Source organism: Gorilla gorilla, chromosome 9 (assembly GCF_029281585.2).
Source record: "Gorilla gorilla gorilla isolate KB3781 chromosome 9, NHGRI_mGorGor1-v2.1_pri, whole genome shotgun sequence".
In the NCBI taxonomy this organism is placed as follows: Eukaryota; Metazoa; Chordata; class Mammalia; order Primates; family Hominidae; genus Gorilla; species Gorilla gorilla.
Window position 1 is genome coordinate 111,068,462 of NC_073233.2, and position 22,596 is coordinate 111,091,057.

The 22,596-nt window shown below is 32.6% G+C and overlaps 1 protein-coding gene across 2 annotated transcripts in view; it reads left to right on the forward strand.

The window, feature by feature from the left end:
• Positions 1-22,596, forward strand: part of DYNC2H1 (dynein cytoplasmic 2 heavy chain 1) — a 371,095-nt gene that overhangs the window by 65,024 nt on the left and 283,475 nt on the right. For both annotated transcript variants that reach the window (XM_031016281.3, XM_031016282.3), the window contains exons 37-47: positions 1,798-1,997; positions 3,119-3,383; positions 4,592-4,799; positions 7,310-7,439; positions 10,457-10,612; positions 11,796-12,055; positions 12,899-13,145; positions 14,057-14,208; positions 15,234-15,378; positions 17,079-17,181; positions 17,669-17,836. In XM_031016281.3, the coding sequence (XP_030872141.3) occupies positions 1,798-1,997; positions 3,119-3,383; positions 4,592-4,799; positions 7,310-7,439; positions 10,457-10,612; positions 11,796-12,055; positions 12,899-13,145; positions 14,057-14,208; positions 15,234-15,378; positions 17,079-17,181; positions 17,669-17,836 (2,034 nt within the window). The remainder of the gene's footprint in view (positions 1-1,797; positions 1,998-3,118; positions 3,384-4,591; positions 4,800-7,309; positions 7,440-10,456; positions 10,613-11,795; positions 12,056-12,898; positions 13,146-14,056; positions 14,209-15,233; positions 15,379-17,078; positions 17,182-17,668; positions 17,837-22,596) is intronic.

Here is a 22,596-nt window from a genome sequence, read left to right on the forward strand (position 1 = left end):
GTGTTAAATATTAAATAGTTGTAATATGTAAAGTCCACTTGTTCTTTAACTTCAGTGTCCATTGGTATCACCTGGTGGCTTGTTAAAACAGATTATTAGACCCCACCCCCCAAAGGTCCTGATTCAGTAGGTGTAGAGTAGAGCCTGATAATTTGTCTTGTCTTGAAACAAGAACAGAAACCTTAGAAACACATGTAGGATTTTCTCTTTCTAAAGCTAGTATATTATGATTAGACTAGGTTATAAATGTTTGGAAAGAATACCGCAGAGGTGGAGTGTCTTTCTTACCGCGTCATATCAGTGGGTATATAACAACAATATGACATCACTAGTTATGTTAACCTTCATCACCTGGCTATGGTAGTGTTGCCAGGTTTCTCCAATGTGAAGTTGTTATTTTCTACCCTCCTGGCTTTATTCTTTGGAATCATGTTAATAAATCTAGCTTACTCTCAGAGTGGCAAGGAAAGGATTAAGCTCCACTCCTTGTGGGGTTTGGGGGGGTGGGATGGGGTGGGGGGTAGTATCTTCATATATTATTTGAAATTCTTCTGTAATGAAGATTTGTCTTTTCTGCCTCATTTATGTATTCATTAACTCATTTATTTAGCTCAATATAGACTCATATATATGTGCTATACTTTCTTCATATAAAAAAATGGTTTTTTATTCACATAAAAATAATGATTTCCCCCACCTGTGGAGGTATACGTTCATGAAAGGCTGAATAATCAGTTTCTTCAGGTTGGTATTGAAAACTAAGTTAAAACACTATGAAAGTAGAGACAACATAGAAAAAAGGACCACATGAAATTACCTCTTTGGACTTTAAATGATCAAAGTGTGCCTCATAAAAATGGCATCTACATTAGCTGTATTATTAGGTTGGCGTATGCCTGGGTAGATATAGTTATTTTGTGAGTGTTTACATTACTATTTTTTAATTGTCTATATTTGGTGATTTTTAAGAAATATTTAAACCATACCTGTAATAAGTAAAGATGGCTTATGATTTCAGTGCTTGAAATAAGCTTTAGAGAAGTCCAGACTTTTTATGTGTACTTAAGCATGGAAATATTAAGCAATTATAGAGGAAATGCCAGGCAAATAGTTTCTTTGATTTTATGTATCTTACCAATCAGCAGCTAATATCTGTGAAAATAAGAGTCTGGCAGTGGTATCAGTATTCGATTTGGCTTAAGAATGGGTTTGTGAACCAAATTTGAACAAGGCTGATCAAAGATTGTTGCGCAGTTTGTTAGTTGTTTATCTTAGGACATAAACTGTGAGACGATATTGGTATATTTGGAGAGGCACCTGAATTTAGAATTAGTTTATCTGGAATTGAATCTTAGCTGTAATACTGCTGTGCCTTTTCAGAAAGTCACTTAAACCTTCAGAGACTTAACATTCTCATGTGTAAAATTGGAATAACAATAGTAATACTTTTTAACCTACTTTATAGGGTTGTTAAAAGGATTACATCATATAATATAAAAGGTGAAGTACTATGCAAATATAAGTGATAATGATTTTTATTATTAATTAAAGTCTTGGTACCCTGTGATTTGAATTCTATGGAAAAGAGTTTATAACTGTACTTAGTGATATTTACTTTTTAGCAGTCAAAAGATATTAAAGTAAGCTTGCCAATTCATGTGATGTAATGTCTTTAAATGTTACTAAATTCTAGTGCATTTAATGATTAATAATGCATATCAAGGCTATAGAATATTTAAAAACTTTTTTCATCATTAAAGTAATAATAAATAATTTTAAAATGAAACTTTTTTCTAGCTAATGAAAGTCATATTGTGGTACAAGCACTGAGGCTTAATACAATGTCAAAGTTTACGTTTACTGATTGCACCCGGTTTGATGCACTGATAAAAGATGTCTTTCCGGGAATTGAACTGAAAGAAGTGGAATATGATGAACTAAGTGCTGCATTAAAGCAGGTCTTTGAAGAGGCCAATTATGAAATTATACCCAATCAGGTAACTGTCAAGAATATTTTATAATAGATTGATCCCTTTTCCTAGTTGATTCCTTATTAACTATCCTTGTCCTTCATTTTTCAACTTATCTTTTATCTTTCAACTTAGATCTCACTTGCTCAGGGAAGTCTTCCCAGATCTTCAAGTCCTGATTTGATCTTCTTGCTGTGTGTTCTTATCAAATATTCTTGTTTCATGTTTGTGTGTTTAATATTGATTCTCCTCCACCATATAGTAATCTCCGTGAAAGGCAGGAGCCATGTATATATATTTTTTATTTTTATTTTTTGAGACAGAGTCTTGCTTTGTCACCCAGGCTGGAGTGCAGTGGTGTGATCTCGGCCCACAGCAACCTCTGCCTCCCAGGTTCAAACAATTCTCCTGCCTCAGCCTCCTGAATAGCTGGGATTACAGGTGCACACCGCCACACCTGGCTAATTTTTATATTTTTAGTAGAGATGGCATTTCACCATGTTGGCCAGGCTGGTCTCGAACTCTTGACCTCAGGTGACCTGCCCACTTTGGTCTCCCAAAGCACTGGGATTACAGGCCTGAGCCACCGCATCTGGCCATCCATATATATTTTTGCTCACCATTTCATTTCTATTGCCTGTTGTAGTACCTAATGTGTAATGGATTCATCATTTTTTTATAATTGATTATATATATGATTTAGTTTCATTTTGATAATTTATTAGGATTTTAAGTGAGTCTCTTTATGTAGTGCAAATAATTGTCCAAAATTAGCGCTTTGCCCTCAGTTTTGGAGAGAAGTAAGATAAGAATGAATGAATGAATGAATAAGTGAATAAAATAATGAATATATTTGAATGAGTGAATGAGTGGAGCAAGTAACGAACATAATTGTTCATACAAGTTTTTTGAACTTGGAAACCTGGAAAGCACCTTTGTTTCTTTTAAAGAAATATTGAAGTATTTAAAGATTATATTGTAAATATGTTCAGATTTATTTAGGTATTCTATTACATTTTAGGCAATATCTTCCACTGAAGAAATCAAAGGCTTAATTTACATATTAGAACAAGTGTTATAGAAAAAAAGCAGAACTAAGTATGATTGAATATTATAAATCATATATGAACGTATTTCTTTCCTACTAGATCAAAAAGGCTTTAGAATTGTATGAACAGTTATGCCAGAGGATGGGAGTTGTTATTGTTGGTCCAAGTGGTGCTGGAAAATCAACGCTTTGGAGAATGTTAAGGGCTGCGCTTTGTAAAACTGGCAAAGTAGTGAAACAATATACTATGAATCCCAAAGCTATGCCTCGATATCAATTATTAGGCCATATTGACATGGACACAAGAGAATGGTCTGATGGTGTTTTGACAAATAGTGCTCGTCAAGTGGTTCGGGAACCTCAAGGTTAGTCTCTATGTATACTTCTTTGCTTTACTTAGTAATTCTTAGATAATGATATAATTTGTCTATAATGCTGTCTTTGTCAAGACTTCTACATGACCATAAAGTAAGTCATAATTAAGTTAAAATGATGTACATTTGATATTTTATTTTGGAGGGGCCAAGACATGCTATCATTTTCAGTTAAACTCTGTAACTATTTTTAATATAATAGAAACTTAGAGTAAGTTGGGTGAATTGTAATTCACAACTAGATTAATTTACTGAATGAATATAAAATCTTTGCTGAGTTGATATTATACTGCCTCAGAAATAAACAAGATGACAGATTTTTGTTTGGGGTTAAAATTGGTGTGTATGAGCAGTATTAACTCATTAGTTTGAATAAAGTATTTTGAATACTTTTGAGAATTTGAGTGGTAAAACTGCGGATTTCCTGGTCTAAATTTGTTGACTTGGTTTTTTAAGAGAATTTTTGGCTGGAATCAGAGGAGACTCCCTACTTTTTGCCAGGTTATAATTTAATTAATAATTATTTTTCTAAGGCAGTAAGTGAAAGCATTGGAAGGGATTTTCAATGTAGTCTTTTCTTTTTCTATATAATACCACATTAAGTAAAGGCCAGTTATTACCTTCATGTATTTCTAACACTTTTATCAGTGAAATTTTCCTCTTTGAATTGTTTCAAAGGTCCAAGTACAGTATTAACCACACCCATTTTAGGAAAGATGGATAAAAAAGGTTTTATCCTGGAAAGACTATGTATACAATTGGTCACTATTTTTCCCCCTTTGAGGTCACCTTTTTATATGTCAAGAAAATTTGACAGTGGTGAATTTTTTATTTCTCATGCAGGGAACCGGAAATTGGATTTTCTGTATTTTCTAAAAGATATACAACAGAGCAAGCCTTCGTACATTCTCATGACATAGTAGAAGACAAAAGTCTGAAGAATATCTCGTGGGAATAAAAATACCTAAGCCTTGCATTTTTTTTAGTGAAATTGCCTATTTTGTATGTTTATAGATAAAGTATTATTACATGATATATATCTGAGTCTTTGGCCAGCTGAGCCAGGATTGCGCATGGGTTCTCCAGCATATTTGTAGTACAAATTCATATGAAAATTAAGAATTGTTTTAGTCCTTATTTTTAATTATTATCACTGCATATATTTTTATTTTATCTCCACCGTTTTGATTTGAAAATAGATGTCAGCTCATGGATAATCTGTGATGGTGATATTGACCCTGAATGGATAGAATCTCTGAATTCTGTTCTGGATGATAATCGACTGCTGACTATGCCCAGTGGAGAAAGGATTCAGTTTGGCCCAAATGTTAACTTTGTATTTGAAACTCATGATTTAAGTTGTGCATCACCAGCCACAATATCTAGAATGGGAATGATCTTTCTTAGGTAAGCCATAGATTATTTATATACATTATATTAGAATATTCTTTTACTGTCCTGGTTTCATATTAAGTAAAATAAGTGTAGTGTGAATAATGAATACATATTTTTCCCATTTATGATTAACTTCTTTTTTGTTAGGTTTTAATTAATTCAGAGAGTTCCTGTTTTATTACAAAATTGAATTATTTTAGCAGTTTTAGTTGTATCACAATTATGAAATAATTATTATTTTTGTTTAAATGAAACAGCAAGAAAATTTGGTCTCTTTGTTATTTTGTTGAAATACTGTGACTGATTTCAGAGAAGTGAACATATTAATTATGAGCTACTATGAGCTAATATTATGAGCTAATAATTTAAAGCTGAGTAGCAATATTTTAATTATATAATTTAATTAATTAAATCTATTTAATTTTAGATTCACAGAATTTTAGGGCTAATTCAGGTTTATTAGGTCCTATGACCCAGTCTTTTCATTTTACAAATTGAACACCTCTTTACTTAATATTTTTTTTCTTCTTCAGTATATTTGGAAGAGGCTTAAAGACTGAAAGTGAATAATAAACCAATTTTAGATATCATGTAAAATAGTCACATACCAGAGCATGGACATTTGCACCAATTTTATTTTTGAAAATTAGTAATATTTTGGCATAAGTAAGAAACTTTTATTTTACTTTTCCAATTTTTATTTATCACCCTGTAGCATTTTATTTTTTTTAGGACCATTTAAAGTCATTTTAGGTGTTGTATGACATATGACAATGTAATAAAGTTGATTCAAATCATGTTTTGAAATTATTTAGTTGTTTACTTTTTTGACAGTATTGTAGGAAACATTTACTTTAAATTAGCCAGAAACTTCAACTGATATTTTGAGGTATTATTAAAAGATAATATAATTTTGGGTTTACCGCTTTCATAGCAGCATTCACACACAATTTATCATATTTATTAATTGTGTTATAATCTTGTGAGAAAAATAGAATAAAGGTAAGTTTTTAGTTAAATTTTAAAGTACTTGTTAAATATTATATATATGGTATTAAATTACGCACCTGAGGAGAGAGAGAGCTAGAAAGGAGTAAAACTGTTTGTAGAGAGCTTATCTTTTTGGAAAATACTTTCACATAGAGGAGGCAAATTTATACAAGTGGAATATAAGTGAACTAAGCAGTAAGTAGAATACTATTCATATTTAGCAGAAAATAAGACATTGCTTTAGAGGAGTTGAAAATTGTTGGTGAATAAGGTATTGTTTGTGAAAGGCATAATGAATGTCTATGATTTCATGTAAAATACAAATACATATTAACTTTTTTTCTTGCTATGTGTTCAGCTTATATCTTAGTTTTAGGTTTCATTTATTCCTTTAGCAGATATTTGTTGAGCACTTGCTATGTAATAGGCCAAATGTGGACCTTTTAATACTGAAATAAATGTTATTATTAATGATGCTGGGACAACTGGTATGAAGCAGTGTTGTATTGGATAAACCAAGACATGTAGTCTCATAGACATTGAGAAAATACCATTGGTAAGAAACTCTTTATTCTGAAGGAGCTTAGCATCTTTGGTTGGCCTACTTTGGGCTAATCTAATGTTATTTAATTATTAACCTCTTTGATATTTCAATTTTTTTCATATTAGACTGGATAGAAAATGTGAGAGCAGAGATTCAAGGCATCAGTGTCATTTATTAATTTGCTATGAAACAATAGTGGAAGATAGGAAAAAATGACAAAAATCGTGAGGTCTTGTCAATTCTAAAATAATATGAATTATTTTTACTATAGTTTTTTATAATTATATAAGGTATAATTTTGAATAAGATGTGAATCTCTATTATTTCACCAATTGGATTTTGGTGAAATAATTGAATTTTACCCAGATAATTATATGCTTTGCTAAAGGAATTATAGTTTGCTTTAGGAAGATCTTTAAATTTTAATAGTGGCATGGGAATTTAGGTAGTTGGATTTTTATAGGATAGAGAAAAAATGTTTATAAAGATCTGTATTACAATTTAGATCAGTGCATTTTAGACTTTAATGTGCATTTGAATCATCAAGGGATCTTATTAAAATGAAGATTTTTGCTTTAGTATGTCTGGAGAGGGATTTGGGATTTCTAACAGACCACTCTGAGTAGGAATGGTTGAGACCACTTTAGGCTATGTAGAGCCTGTGTAGAGTAGGTTGTGTAGATATATAATTCTCGTTTAGTTTATATTTATAATAAAATAGATGAAATTTATTTGTTTTATAGAAAATGACATATATATGTATATATACCTATATGCATGTGTGTTTGTATACATTATGTGTATGTATACACACACAGATGTAATTGTATTATTCACACATACTCATAGTAAAGTAACTAAAGCCACCTTTTGTATGCTAGCAGACAAAATATGTGCGTAGAATAATGTTTATTGGAGAAGAAATTTATTTTAATGTAAATTGATAATTTCTTCCTAAGTAATTTTTTATTTGTCTAAACTGTTTCAGTGATGAAGAGACAGATCTTAATTCTCTGATAAAATCTTGGTTGAGGAATCAGCCTGCTGAATATAAAAATAATCTTGAAAATTGGATTGGAGATTATTTTGAAAAGGCTTTACAATGGGTTCTAAAGCAGGTAAATTAACCATAATATTTCATAATTAATCGAGGTGAGAAGTATGATTAAGAGTGATGCTTATTTTAACTGCCTTGTGGTAGAACTCTGCTGGAATGTGGGTGTGAGGTGAGAGGTGGATTTTGTCACTGCTACTCCTCCGTATGTCTTAGCATAACTGTTATATCTCTTAGCATAACTTTTTATTTTGTTAGTCTTAAAACATTTTACTTCTTTCATTCATAATACTTTACACTGCTTACCTAACAATCTTGATTACTAGAATGTCTTTCTAATTTTTACTAGCAAAAACCATCTTGCTGCCACTTTTTACTGATATGCCAGTAAATACCTATATATATGACATATGTATATATAATATATAGGTATTTATATACCTATATATACACCTATATATACACACCTATATATACCAATAAATACCTATATATATATATCACATATATATGATATATATAAGGTTAAAAACAATATGAAGTTAGCACTAAACTAGAAAAGGGATGGTGAGTTATTTGCAATAATGAAAACGTGTTTATATTTAACAAAATCATTGAATATCTAATATATGTGAAGCATAATACAAGAGAGACTTTGAGAGGTGAAGATTAACAAGATAATTCCTTTCCTTGAGAAGCGTTTATCTAATGGAGAAAAATGACATGCAAATAGATAACCGCAATTTAGCAGGATGAAGAGAATATTGCTGTCATTTAGAAGAGGTTTAAAAGGAGATCACATTTGATTTTGGATTTGAAATGTGAAAAAAGTTTATCATGCAAAGAAGACCGTGGAGGGTGTTCAGATATTCTACATGTTTATGCCATTGCTTTTATGAAAAATGAAAACATATACAAAATAGAGGATATAAATAGCAGTGAGTTTTTTGAAAGTATCTGATTGAGAATCTGAACTTGATTTAGAGGTCAGTACTTTAGGATTGAACAAGTTATAGAGAAATGAAGATTTGTTTTCGTTTTCTCAAACTTTTTCTTTTTTGACTTTGTAAGAATGAAAAATGGAGGAATAGGGATTTGTGAGGATAGCGATGCAAGTGAGGTAGGTTTTCCTGGAGGCCTAGGAAAGGGAACACTCCCATTAGCTCCTAGTCTGACTGAGCTGTCTCCTCCTTTGTGCTTCTGTAGCAACATACAGCATCTACCAACTATGTTATAATTGTCTGTTTACATTAAACTATAAGCACCTTGAAGGCAAGGACCAAGCTTATCACACTCTTCATTGTGTCCCCAGAACCAAGTATGATATTAAGTGATAGCAAATGAATGATAGTATTGTGCTTAAGTATATACCTGATGCCTACGTTGTGACACCTTTTCAGTAGATACGTTATTTCATTAGTACAAAACATTCACAGCCTAACAAGGCTTTCCAATGCAGATACTTTGAGGTAATCTGCTCATAGATGTGTGAATGTTATAATAGGAGTATCATATTAGATGGAATATATTTATGTATATATAGGGGTTTATCACTGTAGAAATGATGACAGGATAAGATTGTTAAACAATAGAGTGAATACCAAAGATTCAGTTAGGAAAAAAAATGGTTTATGTTTTGAGGTCACACCGCTGTTTGTTTGTTTGTTTGATTTAATGTGTTAAGGGTTCTTTTCTTTTTATCCTGTATTTTGTTCACCATGCACAGGTTCTGAGGTATACCACAATGAATTCTCTAGACAAATGCTGAAATTGTATTTATAACTAGAACTTTGCTTTCTTCTTTTTTCTCTTCCTCAGCCTATGGCATAAATCTTTGCTTTCTTGTATGAATTCAGCAAATAAGAAAACATAGAAGAAAATATGTACGTTTCCTTTATCTCACCTTTAAAATCTGGAACTCTCAGTATGAGTCTATCTAGATTCCTTTCTTTCTTCTCCTTTCTTCCTTCTCTTCCTCCTATTTCTTCTTTCTCACAAAAAATATTACTTTTTTTAAGCACAGCGATGTTTTTAAAATGTAAACTGGGTAATTTTACTCTATTATAAAAAACATGTTAAAGGCAAGGAAAATAAGGATTGTATTCCTTACCATGTCTGATAAATTCTGCACTCTGGCCCTTGCCTCTTTCTCTGACTTAAAACACTGTCTCCTTGCTTACTTAGGCATAACTTCTTTTAATTCCTTAACAGTGCTAAGTTTTTCTTTGCATGTGCTATATTCTCTGCATAAGCAGATAGATCTCATCCTTCCGTCTTAGCTTAAATGTCACCTTTTTTTTAAAGAAGCCATGAGCCCTCAATCTGAGTTACTGTTTCCCACAACATTCTGTACTGCTGTAGCTCTTACCACAATTTGTTAACCATTTCCTCTGCTATGCTTGAGCTCCATGAAGATGGGGACCCTGTTTATTCCAGCTTTTAACAAAACAAAGCAAAAACAAACCTGGCACCACATACAGATCCTAATGCATGATTGGTTCTCAGTAAATATTTATAGAAAGACTGAGAGCCATTTTTTCTTTAACTCTCTGGCACTTACCAGGGACCCCAGGGAGGCTTACAGATCAAAGCATCCACACAGCACTGAAGTCCAGAAGTTTCATTTAAAAATTCTTTCAGAGAAAGCTCCATGTGGTTTGTCATTTATGCCTGCTTTTTCTAACGTTTCTTTTCTAGTGCCATCAATCTAGCTCTTGCCTCTTGTTTTCTTTTTATCAGCAAGAGGAAATGAACATGTATTCTTTTTGGAACAATGCTCCCTAACTTAACCTTTTCTTTTATATTCTTCAGGTTTAGGAAGTAAATAAACTGTATCTATTTGAGGACTGTAGCACTGAAAGCTAGAAATATATGATTGTACTTTCATGATTACTTTTTATTTTCAAAGTATATATAAAAATGGAATGAAATCCAAACTTTCTACAGTTTGAATAGAGGAGTGAGTTTACAAAATTTACAAATGGTTCTTGAAAAGGTATGTGAACATCAGTCTGTATGGTTCTATGTTTACTTGTTAATACTTGCCTTTTGTCTGTTTGTATCACGGATTTTAATCAACAGAATGACTATGTGGTAGAAACAAGTTTGGTTGGGACTGTGATGAATGGTTTGTCACATCTACATGGTTGCAGAGATCATGACGAATTCATTATTAATCTCATAAGGGGACTTGGTGGAAATCTGAATATGAAGTCACGTTTGGAATTTACCAAAGAGGTAATGCATATTTATAGCCTATATTTAGTCAAAACTTTAACTTTTCATTAACTCTTAACTGCCAAAATACAGTGATTTGTAACTGTAAGATATGGAACTTTTAAAATTTGAAATTATGTATTCAAATAATGTATTTATGTATGTGTATATATTATTTTCTCCTTTGAGTTATTTTATGATGTTTGATAATATTATTAACATTTTATAAAATAATGTTTTATAAGTTAAAGTTTGGACCATACCTTTTTTAGGTTAGACATTTTTGAACCTACTTATCTACATTAATAATTATTTCATTCATTTAAAAATCTTAGAATAGTTTAGTTTTTATCATCCTTTTAACTAGAGCAGTTTTAGGAATTGGGAATATTAGGATGAATTAATTATTAATAAATATTTTCTTTAATATATGTTAAAGTTGTATTACAGTCAAGTTGTTTATAAAGCTGAATTCTAAATAATAAGTGATTTTTTTTCCTATTGGCCTCTACTGAAATTATTGGACATTTATTCCTTTGGGTTGGCTCTAACGTTAACAGCTTTTTTTCTCATTTTGCTGCTTCTTTGATAGTGTCATTTACTGCTTTCTCTATTCCGTCTCACTTTCCATGGCTGTCCTGTTGCCTCTGTTGCCAGATGCTTCTCATTGTTACCACTCAGTGACATACTATATGCTGCTTTTAAGCACATACTCTCTTGTCAAAGTTCAGAATAAATGTATTGAAGAACAGTATTAAGGGCTAACTCTGCTTTATATCTGCATAGATAACAGTTTTCAGTATTAAAAAGAAGAATAACAGGTGGAGAGCAGTGGTAGTGACACTGTGATGGACAGTACCAGGATATGGTAGAAATGAAGGGCTTTAGGATTTCTGCATTCTGTACTTTGTGATTTAATGTTAATAAGAACTCCATTAAAATGGAATATATTTATACCTTAGTGTATAAATAAATATCCACTATGTCATTATCTCCTATATATACTTTAATTTACTTGCATAAATGATCATTTAGAGAAAAATATTTGAGATAAAATGTTACGTTAATGACAAAATAGATTTAGTTTATGTAAACTTTTCTTGGAACTAAGATGATTTACTTTTGGGATATTTACTTGGAAGAATTTTAAAATGTCACACACTCTGGAGTATGTGAAAACTTATCACAATTTTTTCCTCTTAAGGTTTTTCATTGGGCACGAGAATCTCCTCCAGACTTTCACAAACCTATGGATACCTACTATGACTCTACTAGGGGTCGATTAGCAACATATGTGCTTAAGAAGCCAGAAAACTTGACTGCTGATGATTTCAGTAACGGCTTAACTCTTCCAGTCATTCAGACTCCTGACATGCAACGAGGTCTAGATTATTTCAAACCATGGTTAAGTTCTGATACTAAACAGCCCTTTATTCTGGTAGGACCAGAAGGATGTGGCAAAGGGTAAGAAAAATATTGGCAAAGGTATATGTTGTGGATTTATTCCTGCCACCCCTAATTCATTTAATGGCTTTTGTTATGTTTCTTTTGGTTAAAGTAGCATTTACATTTTCATGGAAGATTCATTTTATTTTCATTACTTATAAAAATAAGAACTATGGGGAATAGTGTGTCCTTTTCTTTGCCAGGCTGTGTGATTTCTACTGGAAAGACAGCAATCTGAGAAGATACTCTTAAAAATTATCCATCCATATAATACAGCAAAAAACAAAAAAAAGAATGCCTTATATATACTCACACACCATTTGCTTTAGTTATAAAATTTAAAATTTGAAGTTAGATCTCTATTTAAAAGTAGCTTTTAATTCAGTGGAATTCAGCCTAGTTTTAGTTCATATGGAGCATAGTCTCCTGAAATATAGGAACCATGGTTTATTATTTTCATATTTCTAGTAGGGGAGTAGTAATTTTAAAAATTGTATAAAATCATAGTAATTTTTTTAAACTCGTGGAACTTAAAATCTTAAAATCCTTCAACTGTGGGGAAACAGGGTTGGTATATTTAACATGTACTTTATCAAACTAGATTAATTCTGAGAACTTTGATTTTTTTGGCTGAAAACAGTCCTCACAATGCCTTAAAACATGAATTTATGTTTTTCTAGTCTAAAAGTTAGAAAGTTACTTTGATAGTTATGGAAGCCATATCTGTATTTACCATTTTCCCTATCATCATATACATTTTAGAAACTGAAATATTTATGAGATAGAAATTTCTTATTGAGTATAAAATGTATTTTGTTGATTGCATTTTTATCAAAGTCAGATGTCATGCATTTTTCGTAGGATGCTGCTCAGGTACGCATTTTCACAACTCCGGTCCACTCAAATTGCTACAGTTCATTGTAGTGCACAAACCACTTCTCGACATCTCCTGCAGAAACTGAGCCAGACTTGCATGGTAATCAGTACTAATACTGGTCGTGTATACAGACCAAAAGACTGTGAAAGACTTGTTCTGTACTTAAAAGATATCAACCTACCCAAACTTGATAAATGGGGGACCAGTACTTTGGTAGCGTTCCTACAACAGGTAAGTCATATCGCTTGAAGTGTTTTAATCTAATTGGAAACAATTTAATTTCATTAACTTTTCTTAGAAAATATTCATTCTTCATTTGGGGCCAGTTTTATCTAGCATTTGTCATGGAAATTATACTCCTGAAACACTTCAGTCTTGTTCCAGTTCTTCTATGATTTTCCTTTCTTTAGAAGTTAGTATTACGTCAAGATAATACATGACAGGGAGAATAGAAACAGCCTTCACTCTACATCTATTACTTGTCCTTTATTCGTAAAACAAGGAGGAAAACAAAAGCTGGACATGGTGGTGGAGGTGGAGAAATTTTTGCTTCATGTTTTAAAGTATGCATTCTTCTCACAGCAGTTAGACTTGGTCATGTTTTTTTTCTGGCTGCTTTAACCCATTATTCTCCATTTTTGCCTGTATAAGGATTTGAGATCACATATCCTGAATCAGTGTGGAATATATTTTTTCTTTATGTTATTTACATCACATTAGAAACTATAAATTCTTAGAGTTTATTATGGTATAGGTCCAAATTTAGGCTTATTGTGTAACTGCAGAATATGATAAAATATTTACAGAAAAAAACAAAAATATTTTTCTCATATTTTTCCTGATACTTTCATTTTCTAGGCTAATTGTACTCAATTTATAATATCATTGCATTTTAGTGTTTATTAGAGAGAAAAGCATTTTAAACAGTAGGATAATTTAGCTAACATTCATAGAACATAGAGATTTGAACAGTATTATTTTTCAATGATATAATAATTTAAGATACCTTTTAATCTTAAATTCTTGAGTTAGATAGATGATGATTGTATTTAGAAATAATTGAAACTTAGGCAAAAATATCCTTTATCATGATTAGGAAATCTGAGATAAAAAACGTTTAAAATATATTTATTTTCAAATAGGTATTGACATATCAAGGATTTTATGATGAAAATTTGGAATGGGTTGGTCTAGAAAATATTCAAATTGTGGCTTCTATGTCAGCTGGAGGAAGACTGGGAAGACATAAACTTACTACCAGATTTACTTCCATCGTTCGTCTTTGTTCTATAGAGTATGTATCTTTGTGTTTCAGATTTTTTAATTTGGGAAGATATCATATATAAATGAATTTTATTAAAAGTATTTATGATAATACTTTAAAATTTAGAATATAAAAATGGTCAAACTTAACCTCTGATATTTTTCCTACCTTTCTCAAAATATAGGCAATAATTTAGGATGATAAAAGCTTTAATCAAAGCATCTTATTTATGATATGTTTAACAGGAAATAAAACGAAACTGTTTTGTGTAGTCTGTGTTCCAAAATGTCAATCTCAGGAGTCTGAATGGTGGATTTTAGATTTAAATGTTTTATGCAGTTCATGAAACAAAAATACCATCAAATTTATGAAGATAACAAAAAGAGAATTTCAATCTGAACAAGGGAGAATTAGGTCCTTTTAATGGCTGGTGGCATCAATGCTAATCATCTCCATGGGCCATAATTGTTACAGAGACTATGGCAATATCTCCTCTGTTTATATTTAATATACATTATATTACATTACAAATATTGAATATTACAAAACCTTATTTGTATACTTTTGTGCTAATTGTACTCCATCAATTAATCTTTTTTTCTTCTAGAAATATTCCTGCTGCCAGTTAAACTGTATTGAAATACATTTTGGTTTGGGAGAAAGGGGTTGATTTTATTTGTTGTATTAGTTTTACTTTTATAGTTCTGAGGTGGATTACTGCCCTGTGTACAGACCTTAATGTATCTCAGAAATGCTTTTCAAAAGTAAAATTTTCCTTTTGGTCTTTTCTAAAGATCAGTGATATGTTTTAACATAATTTCTTGGGGTTCTCTAACGCCTTCTGGTATTTGACAATAGATATTTCGGGATCGAATTTGGTTGAAATGAGAATGGATAGGGGTGATGAGCCTAGTCTTAGCCCCCTGGGTAAGCTTTGGAGATATGTAGGTCTTAGAGCAGCACAGTTTCAAAACCACTGCTGTAACTTAACACTGAAATATTAATTTGGAATACTGATTTATTTCAGCTTTCTTCTTATATGCCATTTTTTTTAGTTACCCAGAAAGAGAGCAGTTACAAACGATTTATGGAGCATATTTGGAACCAGTTCTACATAAAAATCTGAAGAATCATTCTATCTGGGGTTCTTCATCAAAAATTTATCTTTTAGCAGGATCTATGGTACAAGTGTATGAACAGGTAGGTATGCAGCTAAATTGTAGCTTTCATGTCTATTAGTATCATTTCTAAAGGTCTACTTTTAATTCTGACCTCTGTGTTGACACCCAGGCTTTACTTTCCTGTTTATTAGACTTTTCTAGTAGAGAGTAACTGTGAAGATAGGTGCTGTGTGTGCCTTATTCACTGTTGTATCCATGGCACAGTTTCTAATAGGTACTCGATATTTGTTGAATGAATGAATTTGTGGTAGATGGTTATTCTGCTGTCAGCTCAAATTTTGCATATTTAGAATTGAGTTTATCTTCTTTCCCAAAACAGATCTTTTTCCTGACTTCTGTCAGTTTTTGTCTTCCAGGCTTCAAACCTGCAAGAAGTCTTTGATGTTTCTTTCTTTCTTCCTGACTGTGAGGAAATGTCTAAAGTATTCTCCCTAGATAAAATGGGGAAGATACTTGAAAGTAGGCATTGAGGATGCACAAAATATTTGGTTGAGCACCTTTTCTTGCCAGTAGTAGTCCTAGGGATGTAAAGATGACTTAGTTTATTTTCATTGAATGTTCGCAGTCTAATGAGGGGCTGAGTCATATAAATAAACTATTAATACAGTGTAATAAATGTAGCGATAACAGTATGTCTAACTTACGGAGATAGCACAGAGGAGGAGTAAATAACTTTGTTGTATATGGTAGTTGTTAAGGAGGAGGTAAAGTTTGATCTGAGTTTTGAAAAATTAATAGAAATTCACCAAGTAGCTGGAGGTGAAAGAATGTCTTCTTAGATAAAGGGAATAGCGTGTACAAGTTATAGACATGTTTGTGGAAGATGCTTTTTATAATATTGGAGTAGAAGTGGGGATAGGTAAGTTTGAAAGCAAGAAATTCCTTTTTTAAAAAAAATAAAGATGTTAAGTAATCAAGATCAGAATAAGAGTAATGGCTCTGTCCATAGAGAGGAAGGGACAGGCATTTTACCGGTTGGTTGTATATTGAAGAGAGATACTTTGATTTGTTCAGTGACTTCTTGAACATAAATTGTTTTAATGGTTCCCAGCATTAAAAAATGGGTCTTACCTAGACCTGTGAGTACCTTGGAATTGCAACCATCATATTTAAAGGTTAGGTTTGTTTTTATTGAATTCTTGTGTTCAGCAGGGCTTTTTAGCCTTTTTTTTTTTTTTTTGGCCATCTGTTGAAGCCTATGAACCCTTCTTAGAATATATGTATATATATATTTTTTTTCTTTTTTTTTTTTTTTTTGAGGTGGAGTCTCGCTTTGTCGCCCAGGTTGTAGTGCAGTGGCACGATCTCAGCTCACTGCAACCTCTGCCTCCTTGGTTCAAGTGATTCTTCTGCCTTAGCCTCCCGAGTAGCTGGGACTACAAGCATGTGCCACCATGCCCAGCCAATTTTTATATTTTTTGTAGAGACGGGGTTTTGCCATATTGGCCAGGCTGGTCTTGAACTGCTGACCTCGTGATCTGCCCCCACTCAGCCTCTGAAAGTGCTGGGATTATAGGCATGAGCAACTGCACCTGACCAGAATAATGTTTTTAAGTGCATAAAATATAGTATAAAGATAACGAAGTCAATTATATTGAAATCCAGTTCCATCTACAGGTAGAAATTGGTATTCCTCTGAGTCTAAGGAGACTGAAAAATTTATAACATGATTATTATTTAAGGCAGTAGAAAGATTGTTTACTGTATTTTCTTTTTCAGGTGCGAGCCAAATTTACAGTTGATGATTATAGTCACTATTTCTTTACTCCTTGCATTCTTACCCAATGGGTTCTTGGCTTATTTAGATATGATTTAGAAGGAGGTGAGTTTTGCTAGTGTGTATCTTGTGTGTGTGTGTGTGTGTGTGTGTGTGTGCACATTTATTCTCTAGATTGTATTTGTAATAGATAAGTTAAATGAGTATTATATCACAAATTATATTATTAAATAGAAATATTTTTATTAAAATTATTATATTTCTTCTTCCAAACTGTGTATGATTGTCACTATTAAAACTTCCTTTTGGGAAAAATGAAATCATTATATTTGAGGCAAAGCGTATTTAGTATACTTTCTGGAATTATTTTTGTTGAACAACTAGAGATGATAGTATTTAATGTCATCTTTAAGTAATCACAAACGTGTACCAACTTATTAACAAAATGAATTTTAACTTTTTTTCCTTTCTTCCATTTATCTGATGCCAAAATTATGGTATGTAGACACCTGCTATTTCTTTCTAATTTTATGTTAAACATATTATTTAAAAATCATTATATTACAATTAAATAAAATTTTGCCTTTTCTAGGATCCTCAAACCATCCACTAGATTATGTGTTAGAAATTGTAGCATATGAAGCACGGCGCTTATTTCGTGACAAAATTGTTGGTGCAAAGGAACTTCATTTATTTGACATCATTTTAACATCAGTGTTTCAAGGAGATTGGGGCTCAGACATATTAGACAATATGTCAGGTAATGTAATAGAGCTTATGCAAATACATAACTATTACAAGGATTTCAGAAATATTTTTCTTACCCAGAGCATGATTTTATAGGTCTAAACAAATAAAAACTTTGAATAATTTTAATATTATTTTTCCTTAAGGTACAGCTCAGTCTTTTTTGCTGGATTTCAGTAATCATGTTTCAAACAAAATATAATGGCAATTATTTTTTTCTTAGAAAATAGTTCAGGCCATACTGTTTTACATTGGCAATGCAAGATTATTTTAATAAAAGTTTTTTTTTGAAAAACAGTTACATGTATATAAAACATGAAGATCATTGGGAAAATTCATATTTGATTGTCATGACCTTTTGCCTAAGAGCAATGGCTATTCTTATTCCTGTCACTACCTATAATGTCATTAGCATAGAACTTACATATGCTTGTTACCATCTTCATCTATTGTTATTGTAAAGAAAGCATAACACCAGTCAAAGCTGCTGTGTTGCATTTGCAACTATTACTGGTTAATAACCAATTTGCATTTTGAAAACTATCGTGGGAGTAATGTATGTAATATGAAAGTCATCCTTGTGAGAGGGCCTTTCATTAAAAGAAGATTGCAATATGGAAATATTTCCTAATAAAACTGCTGTCAGGCCACAAAAGGTGCTTATTTTTTCAGAGGATAAAGCTAGGCTTCAAAAATATTTTATATAATAAATACATTTTATACAATTACTTTTAATGGCAAAACCACAATTACTTCTGCACCAACATATACATTTAGTATATTGTACATTTCTAGATTTGATATTGGTCTGAGATCCATGAGTACCTATCCTAAAGGGAACTTCGAGGGTGGGAAAGATGTTTGGATTGACAGAAAGAATTTTCTAGGTGCTTCTGAGTTTTTGAATCAGGAAATGGATTCAAGAGAAACTTCAAGAAGGATGAAATGCTGAGAGAAGCCTGATCATATTAATAGTTCAGAGTTTGCTTGACTTGGAGTGAGGGTTTATGTCATTATGACCTGTAGCTTGCACGGCTTAGTGTGGAGAAGCTTAGGTTCTTAAATGGTGCTATCTTTCTCAGTCTGAAAATTGAGTCAGTAGTGTCTCTTTTTGCAAAGAGTGGCATATCCTTTGGGCATAAGACAGTATTGGCACCTAATTGGGTGTCTGAATCCTCTGAAGAGTTTGGTATCTTTCACAGTCTCCTGTCTAAGACTCAATAAATAAAATATGTCTTTTTTTGTTATTTTTCTCTTCAGTGAAAGGTTTTCTTTTTCTTTTTTCTTTTTCTTTTTTTTTTTTTTTATTTTGAGACAGGTTTCATTCTTGTTGCCCAGGCTGGAGTGCAAAGGTGCAATCTCGACCCACCGCAACCTCCGCCTCCCGGGTTTAACTGATTTTCCTGCCTCAGCCTCCCGAGTAGCTGGTATTACAGGCATGTGCCACCACGCCCGACTAATTTTGTATTTTTTTTTTAGTAGAGACGGGGCTTCTCCATGTTGGTCAGGCTGGTCTCAAACTCCTGAACTCAGGTGATCTGCCCGCCTTGGCCTCCCAAGGTGCTGGGATTAGCTGTAAGCCACCACACCCAGCCAGGTTTTCTTTTTTAAAAATACAGTTTTGACATATGTTAGATCTAGGCATATAGGATTTTCACATATTGAAAGATAAGCTTATTAAGAAAAATTTAATCTTGGAGACATAAAAATAAACTAGATACATTCTTGTCCTTAAGAAGATTGTAATCTAATGACAGAAACAGATATAAAAATCTTTGCTTACAATGATAACTATTGCTAGTGTGGTTAGATGCCACAAATGTTATAGCAGTTATAGCACCACAGGATGTATAATGTTACCCTTTTGTAGCCATACTCACTTCTCTCCCATCTCCTGGAAACTACTAATCTGTTGTTTCTTTAATTTTGTCATTTCAGGAAAGTTATCTTGACTCAACCTGTTTCTCTGGAGATACATGCCGATTGTTTTGTTTCGATAGCTCGTTTCTTTTTATTGCTTTTTATTCCATCATATGAATATACCACTCTTTTTTTAACCCTTTATCTACTGAAAGACATCTGGGTTGTTTTCAGTTTTTGGCTGTTAGGAATGAAGCTGCTATGAATACTCTTGTACAGGTTTTTGTGTGAACATACATTTTTGTTTTCTGTAGTAAATGCTCAGGAATGCAGTTGCAGGGTTGTGTGGTGCTTGCATGCTTACTTTTTTAAGCAACTAACAGGCTGTTTTTTATAGCGGTATTGTTCCTCATCATTGTCAGCATTTGGTGTTGTTACTATTTTGTATTTTAGCCATTCATGTAAGTGTATATAGATTGTCATTGTGGCTTTAATTTGCATTTTGCTAAGGGCTAGTGAACTTGAACATCTTTTTGTGTAATATTTGCTGTCCGTATATCCTCTTTGGTGGAATGTCTTCATTTCTTTTATCCATTTTCTAATCAGTTTTTTTTTTTTTTATTTGAGACGGAGTCTCACTCTGTTTCCCAGGCTGGAGTGCAGTGGTGCAATCTCTGCTCACTGCAACCTCTACCTCCTGGGCTCAAGTGATTCTTCTGCCTCAGCCTCCCAAGTAGCTGGGATTACAGGCGTGCACCACCTCGCACAGCTAATTCTTGTATTTTTAGTAGAGACACGGTTTCATCATGTTGTGTAGGCTGGTTTTGAACTCCTGACCTGAAATGATCCACCTACCTCAGCCTCCCAAAGTGCTGGGATTACAGGCGTGAGCCACTGCAGCCAGCAATTGGTTTGTTACTGTTGAGTTTTGAGAATATGTGTATATTAGAGATACCAATCCTTTGTTGGATATATGGTTTGCAAATATATTCTCCCTCTCAGTAGGCTTGTCTCTTCATCCCCTTAGCAGGGTCTTTCACAGGTAAAAAGTTTTTATATAATTTTGTGAAGCCTAACCTATCATTTTTCATCGTAAGGATCTGTTGATGTCAAGTTTAAGGAGTCTGTCTAGTTGTAGATCCTGAAGATTTTCTCCTATGTTTTCCTTAAAAGTTTATAGTTTTATGTTTTACATTTGAGTCAGTGGTCCATTGTGAGTCAATTTCTGTATAGTGAATGAGACTTAGGTGAAGGTTTATTTTTCTGCCTATGGATGTTTGTTTACTCCAGCATCGTTTGTTGAAAAGGCTATCTTTCTGCCTGAATTGCTTTTGCAGCTTTGTCAAAAATTGGTAACATGGGTCTATTTCTGGGTTCTCCATTGATGTATGTATCTGTCCTTCTGCCAGTACCACACTGTCTTGATTAGCTACTATATAAGTTGTGAAATTGGTTTAGACTGATTCTTCCTACTTTAGACTTCTTTCTCAAAATTGTTTTAGCTATTTCTGTTTCTTTGTCTTTTCATATAGATTTTAGAATAATCGTTTCTGAATCCATAAACAATGTTGCTGAGATTCTGATAGGAATTGCTTAAATCAGTATATTGATTTGGGGAGAATTGACATCTTTTCTCTGTTGAGTCTTCCCATTTTCTCCATTTATCTAATCCCTCTATTTATTTAGATCTTTGCTTTCTTTCATTAGTGTTGTGTAGTTTTCAGCATTCAAGTATTATACATGTTATGTTAGATTTATACCTAACTTATACCTAAGCTTTAAATTTGTTAAAACAATTGTAAGTGCTCAAACTGTGTTTTGAAGGATGAATATAGTAAGCGAAGGATATTCCAGACAAGGGAAAAACAATGTGCAAAGAAACAGAGGCTTGAGAAAACTAGAGTATATAGTGCAGAGAGAGATAAAGATTCAAACAATCAGTGAAGCCAGATTGTGGAGGGCCATCACTAGGAGTTTGGTGTTTTGTTTTGTTTTAGGAAGTGGAAAGCTATATGGGATATTGCAGTGGTGTGGCACAATCAGGTTTTGTTTTTATATGTGTTATGCTAGTGGTAGTAAGGATGTACTTGAGGAGGCAGAAACTTATAGCAGGGATACAAGGTAAGAGCCTACTGCAATAGTCCAAGTGAGAAATGATGAGATGTGAGGATAATAGTTCAGTTTTGTACATGTGCTTTGAATGTTTGCAATCTTTCTTCATGTCTTTTGGAAATCTACATGGAGTTGATCATTTATGAGGGTAGGAATCATGTTTGTCTTACTCAATACTTATCTCAGGCAGAAAGTACCTTGTTTAAACACAGGTGCTCAATAGGTAAGTATTGAGCCAATGAATGCATGAATTATATGTCTGTTAAGCAAGGAAGTACAGGACTAGCCCAGAACATAGGAGTTTTGCCTAAAGATAAGTAGTAGGTGAGTTTTTGGTATATAAATTATTGATAATTTAACTGACAAAAAAAGATTAAATGATTCGGGGAGAATTTTGGAATTAAAAGACTAGAAGGCTGAAATTGGACCCCAGGGAGTATCAGTATATAAGGGATAAAGCAGAAAACTGAAAAGGACTGGTAGTTGTGGCGTGATAAGTAGGGTTATATAGATGCAAGCGCAAAAGAAGAGACGCACAAAGGTCATGTTGGGATAATGATTGCAAAGAAGATTTAGATTTGGAGATTATGACTGTATTATTGTTCCCAAATAAGTTTTAGTATAGTAGCCTGTACAGATAGAAAATAATGTAAAAAATGTGATGGTGAAAGTAGGGAGAACATGACATAGCTTGGGTCTAGGGAAGGTAAGGTTGTTTTTTTAGGGGAGTTTGGAACTGAGCATGTGACAAGGATGCTTGGTGGAACAGTCTCCCAGAAGAGTTGGGAAGGAAAAAGTTCA